Source organism: Anopheles gambiae, chromosome 3, assembly GCF_943734735.2.
Source record: "Anopheles gambiae chromosome 3, idAnoGambNW_F1_1, whole genome shotgun sequence".
NCBI lineage: Eukaryota > Metazoa > Arthropoda > Insecta > Diptera > Culicidae > Anopheles > Anopheles gambiae.
In genome coordinates this window covers 549,743-562,058 of record NC_064602.1, presented here as the reverse complement: position 1 = coordinate 562,058, position 12,316 = coordinate 549,743, and the positions used below count along the sequence as shown (strand labels likewise).

At 50.9% G+C, this 12,316-nt stretch overlaps 3 protein-coding genes across 9 annotated transcripts in view; 1 reads left to right on the top strand and 2 right to left on the bottom strand.

Annotated features, from left to right (window-relative positions):
- Positions 1 to 6,055, top strand: part of LOC1278191 (uncharacterized) — a 72,824-nt gene extending 66,769 nt beyond the window's left edge. For all 6 annotated transcript variants that reach the window (XM_061653366.1, XM_061653364.1, XM_061653363.1 and 3 more), the window contains 4 exons: positions 2,205 to 2,336; positions 2,411 to 2,619; positions 2,694 to 3,039; positions 3,110 to 6,055. In XM_061653366.1, coding sequence (XP_061509350.1) covers positions 2,205 to 2,336; positions 2,411 to 2,619; positions 2,694 to 3,039; positions 3,110 to 5,217 — 2,795 coding nt within the window. In that variant the 3' untranslated portion in view covers positions 5,218 to 6,055. The remainder of the gene's footprint in view (positions 1 to 2,204; positions 2,337 to 2,410; positions 2,620 to 2,693; positions 3,040 to 3,109) is intronic.
- On the bottom strand, positions 5,530 to 7,016 carry LOC1278192 (uncharacterized). 2 transcript variants are annotated; one of them, XM_061653367.1, is made up of 3 exons: positions 6,359 to 7,016; positions 6,122 to 6,287; positions 5,530 to 5,667 (listed from the first exon to the last, which is right to left on the bottom strand). In XM_061653367.1, exons 1-3 carry the CDS (start codon positions 6,834 to 6,836, stop codon positions 5,634 to 5,636), a joined length of 678 nt encoding a protein of 225 aa, XP_061509351.1. In that variant the 5' UTR covers positions 6,837 to 7,016; the 3' UTR covers positions 5,530 to 5,633. The 2 variants fall into 2 exon arrangements, with proteins under 2 accessions (XP_061509351.1, XP_317742.3); XM_317742.4 differs by having other exon boundaries at positions 6,122 to 6,284; positions 6,359 to 7,015.
- A 588-nt stretch (positions 7,017 to 7,604) lies between these two features.
- LOC1278193 (UV radiation resistance-associated gene protein) lies at positions 7,605 to 11,930 on the bottom strand. Its single transcript, XM_061657533.1, has 6 exons — positions 11,545 to 11,930; positions 9,075 to 10,727; positions 8,858 to 9,009; positions 8,694 to 8,768; positions 8,288 to 8,620; positions 7,605 to 8,208 (listed from the first exon to the last, which is right to left on the bottom strand). Exons 2-6 carry the CDS (start codon positions 10,722 to 10,724, stop codon positions 7,947 to 7,949), a joined length of 2,472 nt encoding a protein of 823 aa, XP_061513517.1. The 5' UTR covers positions 10,725 to 10,727; positions 11,545 to 11,930; the 3' UTR covers positions 7,605 to 7,946.
- Between the last annotated feature and the right edge of the window lie 386 nt (positions 11,931 to 12,316).

The window sequence follows — 12,316 nt, the reverse complement described above, 5'->3', positions numbered from 1 at the left end:
GTGTGTCTCAACACCCTCCCAAGAACCATCGAGGTGATTATCTTTTTTTAGAATTTTAATTGGAATTCAAAGGCCGCCTTTCTGCTCCGCTTACAATGCAAAGGCTGCTCAGCCCCTGGTTAAGGTATAAAATTAGGGAAGAATGCGTCATCGCAGCTACTAACAGCAAACAATGCACACCACCGACCGATGCGCCGTCTCATTGAACAACGCACAAACCCGCATTTTAACAACAGACAGCGGATATGAACTTGAACCTCGGGACAGGGGGAGAAGGTGCTTGCGTTTGATCGGTTTCGGTTCCTTAGCTCACACCATTGCACTGCACACAATGCACAGGAGAAAATGCAGTTTCATATTCAAGGACATGTGGTGTGTGTGTGTTTGTGCGCCTTGTGGAACGCGATTATCTTGATCAATCGATCCCGTTTAGTGACACACGATACTCCATTAGTTTTGGGTGAGATATGAGGGAAATGGAGAAGAGTAGCAGCCAGCAGTAAGTAAAGAAGAAGAGTGAATGAGATCACAATCGGTGTTTGGTTTCATATAGCTCTAAACGAAGTGTTTGAGTTTAGCAAGAATGATGCACTTTTTTTAATTTCTTGGGACAATTTTGATTTTTTTTATGAATTATGTTTGATTACATAGAACGAACATACGGAGATATATATATTGGCAATTGCAATAGAATATGCCTCTAATAGATCTGCATTGAATAACTGCATAACTCTGTTACATCCCGAGATTTGAACTCATGACAAGTGGTTCGTTCAGTCTTGCTCTTACCAACTGCTCTAGAGAATACACTGAAGATACCGGTTGATCAAGGGCTAATAAAAATGGCGTTAAAACACTCATCTCATATAACCATTCTCGAGTTGACAACGAAAGTACTACTTACCTTTAAATACAGTCCTTTTCCACATGTTCCAATAAGCTAATAATTTCTGCTGCATCTCAACAAATCTCCTTATTTTCCCTCAGATTGATGATAGAAAGAAAAATTACGACACTTTCTTCTATTTGTAGTTAGCAAGAAGGTTATAATTTCCACACATCATTAAAAACAGAGCTGCAGTTTAATCGATGCAACAAGCATTCCCACGAGGGACCGGGGACCTTCACATACACTTGCCGCAAAAGAGACTTTGTTGTGATGGGAAACTCAACGCCGACCGTTTTGGAATATGCAATTCAGTTTCCCACCGGCTTACTTGCAGCAACGGTTTGTGTTGTTTTTTTTTTGTTTTGGTATGAAGATGATTTTTTTTGTAGAACTTCAATCAAAGTCCATTTGAAAAAGCGTGCCTATCTTAATGAAACCCACCCTGAAATATAGTTGGATTAGAAGTTCGTCCACCCACAAGCTAACAGGCGCTTCTTGCGGAGCTTAATAAGCTTACATTACCATAACTGAAAACAAGAGGAGCTATCTCAGGGTCTCTCAGGATAGGCCTCTTTAGGGCGGCAGCAGCACCAAGCAGTCGACAAATCGAACTCGTTTGCTGCTACTGCTAGCAGCGATCCACCGTCCTAATCGGACAACCATTAACCTAATTACTGCTTCTGTCTGACGAGAAGACATCCCACCTCTTACACACACAAGAGGATTGATCTTGATCGGCTACCAGAAACGCTCATCAGCGTGCGCTGCCTCGGACAGAGATCATTTGTTTGCATGTTAATAGGGTTTAGGTGCTTCTGGTTGGTCCACAAATGCCAGCCAACCAGTAGCAGGCCAGAAAAACCTGTATCGCACACACCCGCCATTTACGCGCTATCCCATGATCTTCCCCGTGATCCCACGATCGAGTTATGCAACGGGGTTTGTCGGTTGGTCCACATCAACAATAACTCAATCGAGAAAACAATTGCCTCGGTGCATCATCACAAAAAAGGGGCAAGAGCAGGGATCTTCGTATGCATTCTTTGTCATTATCTGTCACATTTTAATGACCTCCACGGGTGGACGACGGACGACCTCTCTCCCATCTCCCCTCACCCAGCGTATGCACGCTGATATGCAAATGTCGGAGCTTGGGAACTGTGACCAGTGGTGGCAAACAAAAAGGGAAATAGAAAAGCTATAATCAAGCCTGTCCGGCATGTGGGAACTTTGGGGTAGCCCCCCTTTTTTCCATAGCTCCATTGACAGTCGTACTTTACGGTTTGTTTGTGTGTTGTGCTTCTTTCCCATCCAGGGTACTTCTCGTTCATCAACGACAAGGGCGCACCGACGGCCACCGTCTACACGACGATCGTGCAGCTGGTGCGGGATCAGGTGTACAAGTTCCTGTCGCTGGACAGCCTTTCCGCCTACACCGAGTCGCACGGTAAGTGACAATTGCAAACAATCCCGCCCTAAGATGTGTGCCTTAACGTTGTTTTTCCACACACTCAAACACAGATAACTTTAGCCACAAAACGCACTACGTGAAGGCGACGGCCAAGGCAGGGCAGGTGTACCGGCTGCTGGCCGTTTTCCAGGACGGCGATCACAAATCGGCCACATCGCCCTCTAGTCACAAGGATGGGTCGGGCGCAGGGAACGGTAACGTCGGTGGGCGCGAGAAGGAACGGGGCAAGTACGCGCAGCTGCTGGATGACAATCGGCAGGTAAGTTGTTGTGAGGTTCGCTCGAATTTCGTATGTTCACTTTGACCAATTTGCTTCCTCAAACCCATCTCCAGATCTTCTACGTGTCGCTGTCCGCCAAAGGCAAGTTCTACGAGATCGAACAGCACAGTGCGCCGGTACTGCAGAAGCACGGCAACTTTGGCAATCACCATCAACTGCACAGCCTGAACGGGAACAACACGAGCAGCAGTAGCGCCGGCACGAACGCTGGGAATCAATCCAACCAGCAGCAGCAGCAGCAGCAGCAACACGCACAGTCGTCGCCCCATCGCAAACCGAAACAGCTGAGCCGGGACTGTGTGCATCGGATCGGGTTCATCATGCAGTCGGATCCGTGCCTGCCGCTCAACCTGAAGCTCATCTCGCCGCAAACAGGGACACACTCCTCCACCGTGCCTGGTAAGTGTGCAGCAGTGTGCTCCGGTTCTGGACGCCCTATTTAATGGTCGCTCTTTCTCAAAACACACAGAGTACGTGACGATCGCGAAGATCAGCGAGGAGAACTTCCTAATTGCGTGCCCACTGGACGAGCAGCAGCTCACGACGACACTGACGCTGGCCAAGCTGCACCTGACGCCGCAGATGAAGTTCGCCAAGTGTACGATGGGCTTCGAGAACGAGCAGCACATGTTCCTGAACGCGAACGTGCAGACGGTGCTCAAGTTCTGCCAGTTTAACTGCGACAACTTTCTGCGCATAGTCGACCACGAAACGAACGCGATCGAGCTGCAGCAAATGACGGCCCTTTCGGTCGGACAGCAGCAGCAATCCCTTACCATGACTTCTAACACAACGACGACGACGACGACGACGACCGGTCCAAGTTCGCTTGGATCGTCGAGCAACAGTGGTGGTGGCAAGCAGCACGAATCAAAGAGCGGAGGGTCCGATGTGCTGCGAAGGTTTGGCCGGCTGTTTGGTGGTGGTGGGTCCGGTGGTGGCAGCGATCGCAACGGGTCCGGCCACGAGAAGGAAGATTCCATCATATTTTTAAGTAAAAATGACCTGGAAAGTCTGGAATGTGGGGCCGGCGGAATGGACGATAGGAGAGAGCACCACCATCTGCACCACCAGCACCATTCGCTGCACCAAACCACCAACAGCACCGCTGCCCACCAGCACCACAGTCTGGTGGTGGACGATCGAACGCTCGGCGGACGGTCGGATGGGGGCGGAAGCACCCACGAGCCACACTCACTGCCGATGCCGAGCTACCGGAGCGAGAAGATGAAGGTGTTTGCCTCGCCGAGCGGCAAGCCGGCGAAGAGCACGACCGCAGCGACCGCAACATCGTCCTCGAGCAGATGGTTCCGTGGCTTCGGCAGCCGATCGAGTGCGAACGAATCCGTGTCGGCGGACAATGAGTGGGATAAGCGCACGAGTCTCGATCGGTACCGGGACATGTCGAAGCTGATCCAGGAACGGTTCGGTACGCTCGGCATGCTTTCGCTATCGTCACGCGCCGCCAGCACCGATCGGATTAGCAGCGCGTTTGACGATGGTACGATCGTGAGCCACGACCCGTCATCTTCGGTGGCGAGCGTTGGCGCACGGGAAAAGTGTCTTTCGTTGCAGCACATCGAGCAGAAGTGCAAGCCGGATCTGGTACCGCCCCATCATGCGTCCGGCGGTGCGCACGAGGATGAGGACGACGACGCTACCAGCGAGCTGACGGCTTCGGAGCTTGGGGACACCATATTCTTCCCGCTACGCCACAGCACCAACCAGCAGTCGTTCATGACGCAGAAGCTGTACAACGAGTTTCACGTCAAGACGAAGCAGTACAGCAAATCGTCCTCGAGCATTCAGCAGCTGCTCCATCTCGCCAGCAATGGGCACCGATCGCAATCGAGCAATCAGGGTGATCACCACCTGATGATGTTGTCGGGTGGTGGGAAAAAGAGCGCCCTCAAGAACCGCTTCCGAAACAGCGCGAACAACCACGACGAGGTGGTGCTTTCCTTTGAGGACCTTCGCTACATCAACAGCGTTTGTGATGAGGAGGCACAGGAAGCGGCTGGGAAGGAGAAGCGCCGCACCACCACCACCCCGAAGGCTGTCACGCTACGGGAACCTGCCAGCGGAACCGTCGCCGAGAGGACGCTACTGGACGATTTGCCGTACAGCAGTGTGCGGGATTCGATCGTGCTGCAGGCAGGGGACTCCGATCAGGACAGTAGCTCCGTACCGGCGGAAAGCATTTACGCCGAGATTTGTACCGAACATCCGGGGGTGGGTGCAAGCGATGGCGGTAACAGTCCCTCACCGACACCACCAGCACCACCGAAGCCGAAGAAAACTGTCCAGCAGCAGCAGCAGCATCAGCAGGTACAACCGAGGCCGGAAAAACGGTTCGTCAGCATACGCATCAATGTGCCGCCGTGCGATAGTGTGGCGGCGGCCGGTTCGGTCAGTCTGAATCCGGCTGGGGCAAGCAATATCAACACCACCACCACCACCACCACCATCAACACCAGTAACAGTAGTAGCAGCAGCTGCAACAGCAACACAAGCAGCCGCTGCTCGTCGGCCGTTTCTAGTCCGATGGAAGACAACATTTACAACACGATCAAGTAGCGTAGCTGTTGTTGTTGTTTGGAAATGAGACGACGACCAAAGTATTACCGGAATTTGTGATAAAGCCAGAACCCGGGTTTGGAGATGCCTACGCCAAGGGCGTACACTCCAAGAGCCTGGTAGCGGTGTGGAGTAATGGAAGTAATACCGTTTAGAGGGTGCTCCGGCGTCGTGTACGAAATGAAACAGAACCGAACGCGACGCAAGGGATGGCAGGTTTAATTTAGGGTCGTTTTTAAAACGACGAGAAGGTTTATTCGTTCGGAGGAGAGGAACCCGCTTACCAACTAGGAGAAGAAAAGGACAAAGAACTTATCGTCAAGGGCGTGTGTGTGTGTAACTGTTTATTAAACGCTAGTGGAATTAATGAGATGATGATGGTCGGGAGCGAATTAGCTTACGTTGTTGCTCTTCCTTTAAGCGCTCGTAGACGTTCGTTCGGCACCCTTTCTGTAGGAAAAAAATCAGAAAACCAGACAAAAAATGGATGTGAAAAAACTGCTAGGATTTAATCTTTTTCAAACACACTTGCATAAAAGTGGAATATTAAGAAAAGAAAAAGCCCCATCATGTGTGTGTGTGTGTGTGTGTGTGTGTGCATAACAACTAACACAAACGGGGAGGAGAAGCAAAAAAAAAAGAATTTAGTGTAGCAACGAAAACACACATGTAAAGAGCGAAACAAACGCACGTTTTTAGTGAGTAAGATGTGAATTATTTAACTGTGGCTTTGTGTAGTGGGTTTTCTGTGCGCAAAAGCGTGACCAGCCAGGGGAAGGAGGGGATTTTAAACTGCACAACACCTCAATAAAAATGTCTTTGAATGTAAGAAGAAAAATCCGCCGCTTTGTTTGTGAAATTTTATCCGAACGGTGGGGTAAGGGGCTTGGCCATAGGTACTTACAACATTTCGTCCAATTTGCGCATCATAAGCCACGCAAAATCAAACTGGGCGTAGTTGTCGGACAGGTCGTCCATCACGCGTTTGAGCAGCTGGAGCAGTACGTTAAACTCGCGCAACAGCAGCCCCTGCTTGAGCTGTATGTGTTCGCCAATATCCAAATCATCTGCTAGAAACGGAACGATAAAGGTTCATTACAATCCCACTAGCTACTATAGGGACGGAGAGTATTAGACTCACACTTCGTTCGGGACAGCAGCTCCGTCTCATCCGCTTCGCTCATCGCTTTGTACGTGCGCATCAGCTGTGTCTCCAGGCCCTGCTTGCTGTTGGAAATCTGTTTCAAATTCGATGCTCGGATCGATTTCACCTTCGGCTTGGCAATACTGTCCTGCATGCGCAACACGGCCAGACGCTGCTGCTGCTGCTGCTCGAACGACACTAGCTGGCCGTCCACGTACCGGACCGGGTTCGTGAGTATGGTGTCGAAATCGGGCAGATTGAACTGGCTCGCAAACTGTTGCTCGCTTTTTGTCGGTGTGTTGGGATTTTTGCGCTTGTTGGCGGGTTTGGCCAGTGCCATTTGGTCATCGTTTGCGTACTGGTGCTTTTCGATTACCGCTTCGAGCGAGTCAGTAGGTGTGCCGTTCCGATCGAACAGCTTGTAGCCCATCATCTGCAGGGCAATCTCCGTCAGCTCCGATACGCGCATGTTCATCGTGACTAGGGTACTGGAAACAGCTAAATCAAAGCGTTTGGATTGGTCACGATTGTTCCAGCATGTGAAACAATCAGTTGCACTAGGTACTTAGAAGCAGAGGGAAAACGAGCAGATTTCCGTGCGAGCTACTGGCGCAGTCGTTTGTTTACTTCGCGGAAACTGTCATCTGCATTGTTTACCCGTAGAACAAAAACCGCGGTTTCGCGAGCTCGCCAGCGCACTCTGGCGAGGTTTTTTGAAAGGTGTTGTAAGGGTTTAAAATGACCGCTAAAAAGGTCGCGCTGGTGTGCAATTTTCGCGTGAAACAAACGAAACAGGCGAGCATGATCGTGGGTTTCTTTGAGGCGAATCCACCACCGACCAATTTGTCACTCTACGGCAGGTCCTCCGGAAGTGCCGAGATCGCCAGATCTCTACGCACTACCTGTTCATCGACTTTCAGGCGGCCTACGACACGACAGACCGAAATGAGCTATGTGACATCATGCAGCGGTACCACTTCCCTGGGCAGTTGATCCGGCTATTAGAGGCCACCACGAGTGGGATGGAGTACAAGGTAAGAGTGTCGAACTGATGTCGGAACCGTTCGAATCTCACAGGACTCTGAGGTAAGGTGACGGACATCCGTGACACTATCCTCTACCGGTCTATCCATTTTCCAAGTTCTTCGCGGATGACATCGACATCATCGCCGGGATAACAGCGAAGGTGTGTGAGGTGTACATACGACTCAAACGCGAAGCAGCAAGAATCGTATGCTGCCGATTGTGTTTAACTCTTCGAATTTATTTATTTTTTTACTCTCCCCAATGATACAGCTTTTGCGATTTTAGAATGCGCCGTCCGTTTATTGCTGTATACACCGTTTGCGTTACCAGTTTCGCTAGTTCTCTATATGATTCCTAAATCCTTCCAAAAAACAACTAGGGAAAGGGCATAATGTTCCAATAAATATTAAATTAAAACTCAAAACAAAAGGGAAGAAAGGATAACAATATTCTTTTGCTTTTAGTGACAACTTAGTGTTAACGTTCATGCCCCTTTTCCTGCCACACGTTCGAAGGAGGAGATAATTTTCCGCAATGCCCCATTTTCGTCTGTTGAGTGTTAGAACTTTTTACCCCCGTCAAAATCGCACGGTCGCTGTAATGGGACGCTCTGGGCTAGGATGGGATCGGAAGAGAAGGTGCTGTCCCCACAGCCGCGCCTAGCCGGTACGAGATGGTCCTGCTGCTGCTGGTCGACGGCGCTGGCACTGCTGCTGCTGCTCGACAGCCTTTTTGCCTGCTGCAACGGATGTCTATTAAGCTGGTAGTGCCTTTGCATCTGCTGCCTTCGGTCCGTGTAGTTGTCAACCGAGCGGGAAATTCTGTTCGGAAGCGAAACAGTATTAATATCCTGTCAATTACGGTGCAAATAAATGGCAAACGTGCCCTCCTACTCCTCACCTATTACTAGAGGGGCTGTCACGAAGGAACGATCCACTACTGCTGCTACCGCTACTGCTCCCACCGGCAGTCGACAGCGAAATAAACCCGGGCGATGACGCCCCGAACACGGACGAGGGTAGCATTTGGAACGCTTCCTCAAGATCACGCTTCTGCAGCGGCCCGCCGATGCCGGGGATGGTGAGAATGTCCTGCAGATTAACGAGCGTGGCCCGCGGGTCGCCCCGGCTCAGCGAGAGCTGATGCTTGAGCTGGGAAATGTTCTGATTCAACAGGTACACCCCATACAGCAGCGCGTTCGGCGCTGGTCCCGAGCGACAGTGCAGGGGAAAGCTGCAGAACGGTGGGAAGAGAAACATGTTCTGTAGCGAATAAGCGTACTATTTGCATCGTAAATCACACTCACTCTCGATCCATCGTTGGTAGTAGCTTAATTTGGTCCACTATCTTCGAACGGGAACCGTCATACTTAATGGGATTTCTACAACAGGATGAGAATGCATGATCAATTTGAATTTCAGCTGGTGGTGGTGGTGGTGGTGGTGTGCGCACCGCTACACCGATACGCACCGTAAGGGAATATCTAAAAACGAGGAACACATCATCACAGCGTGGGCAACGAAGCCAAGAGCAACGCTGAGGGCCAGTGCCGGCGTTGCGTCCGTGTACGATTCCGCATTCGGCAATGGTACATCGTTAATGGTGTAGATGCCCTGACTCGTCTGCAATTGTAAAAGAATGGTGCATTATCGAACCTCACCTCACCGCACTCTACCCCGAAACTTACCGATTTAATGTAATAAATTTCGTTCAGCCCCTTTAGCAACTGATGGCGCACCATTAGCATCTTTGCGCATACCTCGCGCACGCTGTCCTTCTGGCTAGCGTAAGCCATCTTCTGTTGGTACAGCTGCTCCTTCTCCCGCCCGTACGTCCGATAGCGCTCCATCAGTGCCGACTCTCGCTCAATGTTGCTATCACAGGCCGCATTCAGCCGATTGCGCAGCTGCTGCATTCCACCGCACATCCGGTCGCGTTCCTGCTCCAGCAGCCGGCAGCGAAACCGAGCCCGCTCGATGTGCCGCCGTAGCTCCTGGCCGCGAAGCAACACCATCGGATCGATTGGTTCGCGCTCCTGGTACAGCAACCGGCTCAGCTGCTTGCCCATCCCGCCCGTCCGGTGTTGGTTCGCTCCCGTCCGGTACACCAAATGCTTGCTCGCGAACAGCTCCATGTTGAGACAGTAGGCACTCTTCATGCAGATGCGCTCGATGAGCGTTTTGACGCTGTCCGCCTCGTAGCGAATCCTTCGCTGCCGTTCCTGGATTGCCAGCAGCCGCGGTACGTCGTAGCTAGCGCGCACCTCCGGCGGAAGGAACTCCATAACAAGGTAGCGCAGCTTCAAGCTCGTCTCGAACGGTTCCGTCCAGCTGAGCGGTGACGAAGGGCTGGTTGATCGTGCGACATGGGGAAGTACACCACCACTGCTTCCCCCGTTGCTAGCGACCGGTGATACGGACAGCTTGTCGAAGCGACCTTCCACACCGAGCAGAGCGCCACCACCACCGTTTGAGAAGTTCCACTGATGCGGAGACGTAGAGGAAGGCGTCTGGTAGGAGCCGAGCGGAGCCCCGGACATCGTTACCGGGGAGGAATTATTGCTAGTATCACAGTGTAACACGTTCTCGGCGGTATGTCCGCGACTACCACCACCACGTCGAGCACCCACACCCGACCCAACGATTGGAATCGTTGCGGAGGGCGAGAATGGTGACGCCTGACCAGAGGATGCGTTCGGTTTTGGTACAGTCGCGCCTATCGCTTCTACGGGCAAGTTCACTACCGGCGGTCGTCGTTCTTCCGGCTCGAGGATACAGGCGGCCGAGGTGAAGTAACCGCCGTGCAGCTGAAACACGAGCGTGTTCGGGCGGAGCCGCTTTTCGTTGCGTCGCGCCAGCGGTACCAGACCGGAAAAATATACGCCCCATGCAAACAGCAACCGGTCGGTCTGCTCGTTCGCTGGTTGCGTCGCCTCCTCTTCGTCGTTCCTGGTGGCATCGCTGCTCTCGAGAGGCACTTTCGTTCGGGCAGGCTGGCCGGGTCGGGCGGTGTGTTCCCACACCCGCACACACACACTCCGGAGGGAGGATTTGATCGTTGCCGGACAGTCGATTTCCGCCCACAGTACGTTGCAGTGCAGGTCAAGCTTTTCGCTCGTGTAAAACGGGGCGGAGTGAGGCGTCTGGTGAAGCGTAAAGTATACGGTACATTTCAATCTCTCTGCGCCTGTGTCGCAGGCTGGCGTTGGTGGCGTTGAGGTGCTGAGGTTACGCTCCGGTACGGTTATGTTGTGGCCGGAGATCTGCATTAAGCTGCGCAACCGTAGCTGCTGCGTCGATAGTGGACACCAGTCGCGACATCTCGGACGGTCAAACATTTTCTGTGAAAATATGTAATGATACGAGGTCAAATGAATGAAATGCATCAGGCTAGGCATCGACCGCTGGAAACGTGCTTTATCATAGCAAGCAATCATACGATACGAAACCGTCACATGCGTTCTGCTATACGCCAAGTGATACGACAAGACTTCATTTCGAAAAAGTGTTCGTGCAAAATGTATACAAACGATTACGACTTTCTTTCTGCTTTGTGCCAAAGCATGGTCCCCGGAGCATAGTGAAACACTTAATATCCATACCGGGACGAATAAAAATCCCCTCGAGAAGCTGCGTTAAGCAATGGAGCGCGTGCTCCTTTCTCTCCAACAGTGGCTATCAACATTGCAGCTTTCGTTCCACATTTACTTTCTGCGTTGGTGGGTTTCTGGCCTACTCTGTTCACATAATTAGCTCCGATGATACAGTTTCACCCAGATGCCAGCTTACCCACCCCATCACTCATACCCCATCGAGAAACATACTTCATTGTTGGCCAAAATCGATTGAGACAAACAAGCCTCCCGATCGATGACCTTACACCGGGTAAAATGGGTAATTTAATTAGAAAGATGGACCATGTTTGGGTGCACCGTATCCGTATCTATTAGTGTATTCCATATGTTTACCACGCAACATCCGTTTTGCTTCAACGCTACGGCCAAATTTCTATGCACACTGGCAGTGTGTCCACTTTGTTTGGATGCCTGGTCTTATCGCGAGTATTCTTGCACACTTACGCTCAAGGTAGGCTGCTTCTCGACACACTCGCCTAAGGCCTCTGTCCCCTCTGTCTGAGACCCCCTCCCTTTGATTTACCTCATCTTTTCTTGTTTCGCACGATTGGAAAACTTTTTCACGAGGAAACCACTCCACCGATATCGCGTAGCCTCAATGCACTTGCTGCTGCTGGTGCCCCTGAAACACGATCCAAATTTCTCTCACTCGTTGTGTTGTCGTTGTGTTCGCCCTTTCACGGGGAAACTTAGTCACACGAATGGTCGAGCGCCACACGGATCGTAGGCAATGCGTTAGTTCCGTGCTACAGCGGAACCATCGTTCGCTGTGTAAATGCTGACCAACTTTATCGAAACGCGTACTATCATCGATATTTCCACTCTTTTTCCACTCTTTCCGAATCGTTTTCTCGCTTTGTTTGCATCGCAGATTTCACACAGTGGGAGCCGACGGGGTTTAAATCAATTGACAGCTGACAGCCCGGAGGCACCCTGTTGCTGAATGTCAAAGAGTGTTTCTACTTACACCGAGAATGCAGCTGAGAAAATAACTGACAGCATGCTTTGACAGCGACTGACAGCATTTTCGGTGAGAGAATTCTCCTCAGCATGCAAAGAACGATGGAGCTGAGAAAAAAATAAATTGGCAGTTTATGTCGAACGATCAATTATTGTTTGTATTTTTGCAGTCTAATAATCGTAGATATATTATTAAAAAGTAAAAGAAACTTTTTTGACTTCATTTTAGCGATTAAAATGGATTTTTTCAACATCATTTTAAAAGTCTCATCTCGGCGCTTTTCAGAGCTTCTACACACACCAGCGTGAGAAACCGGTTGTCAATTCTCTCACAG

Bases quoted from the DNA above. Each gene is read 5' to 3' on its own strand.
- LOC1278192 (XM_061653367.1), bottom strand. From the start codon at position 6,836: ATGAACATGCGCGTATCGGAGCTGACGGAGATTGCCCTGCAGATGATG. The intron at 6,288-6,358 runs GTGAGTCTAATA...TTCCGTTTCTAG, and splicing joins GCTGCTGTCCCGAACGAAGT to CAGATGATTTGGATATTGGC. The intron at 5,668-6,121 runs GTAAGTACCTAT...TTTTTCCTACAG, and splicing joins CGCAAATTGGACGAAATGTT to AAAGGGTGCCGAACGAACGT.
- LOC1278193 (XM_061657533.1), bottom strand. From the start codon at position 10,724: ATGTTTGACCGTCCGAGATGTCGCGACTGGTGTCCACTATCGACGCAG. The intron at 8,769-8,857 runs GTGCGTATCGGT...ATCCTGTTGTAG, and splicing joins TTTTTAGATATTCCCTTACG to AAATCCCATTAAGTATGACG. The intron at 8,621-8,693 runs GTGAGTGTGATT...ACCGTTCTGCAG, and splicing joins CTACCAACGATGGATCGAGA to CTTTCCCCTGCACTGTCGCT.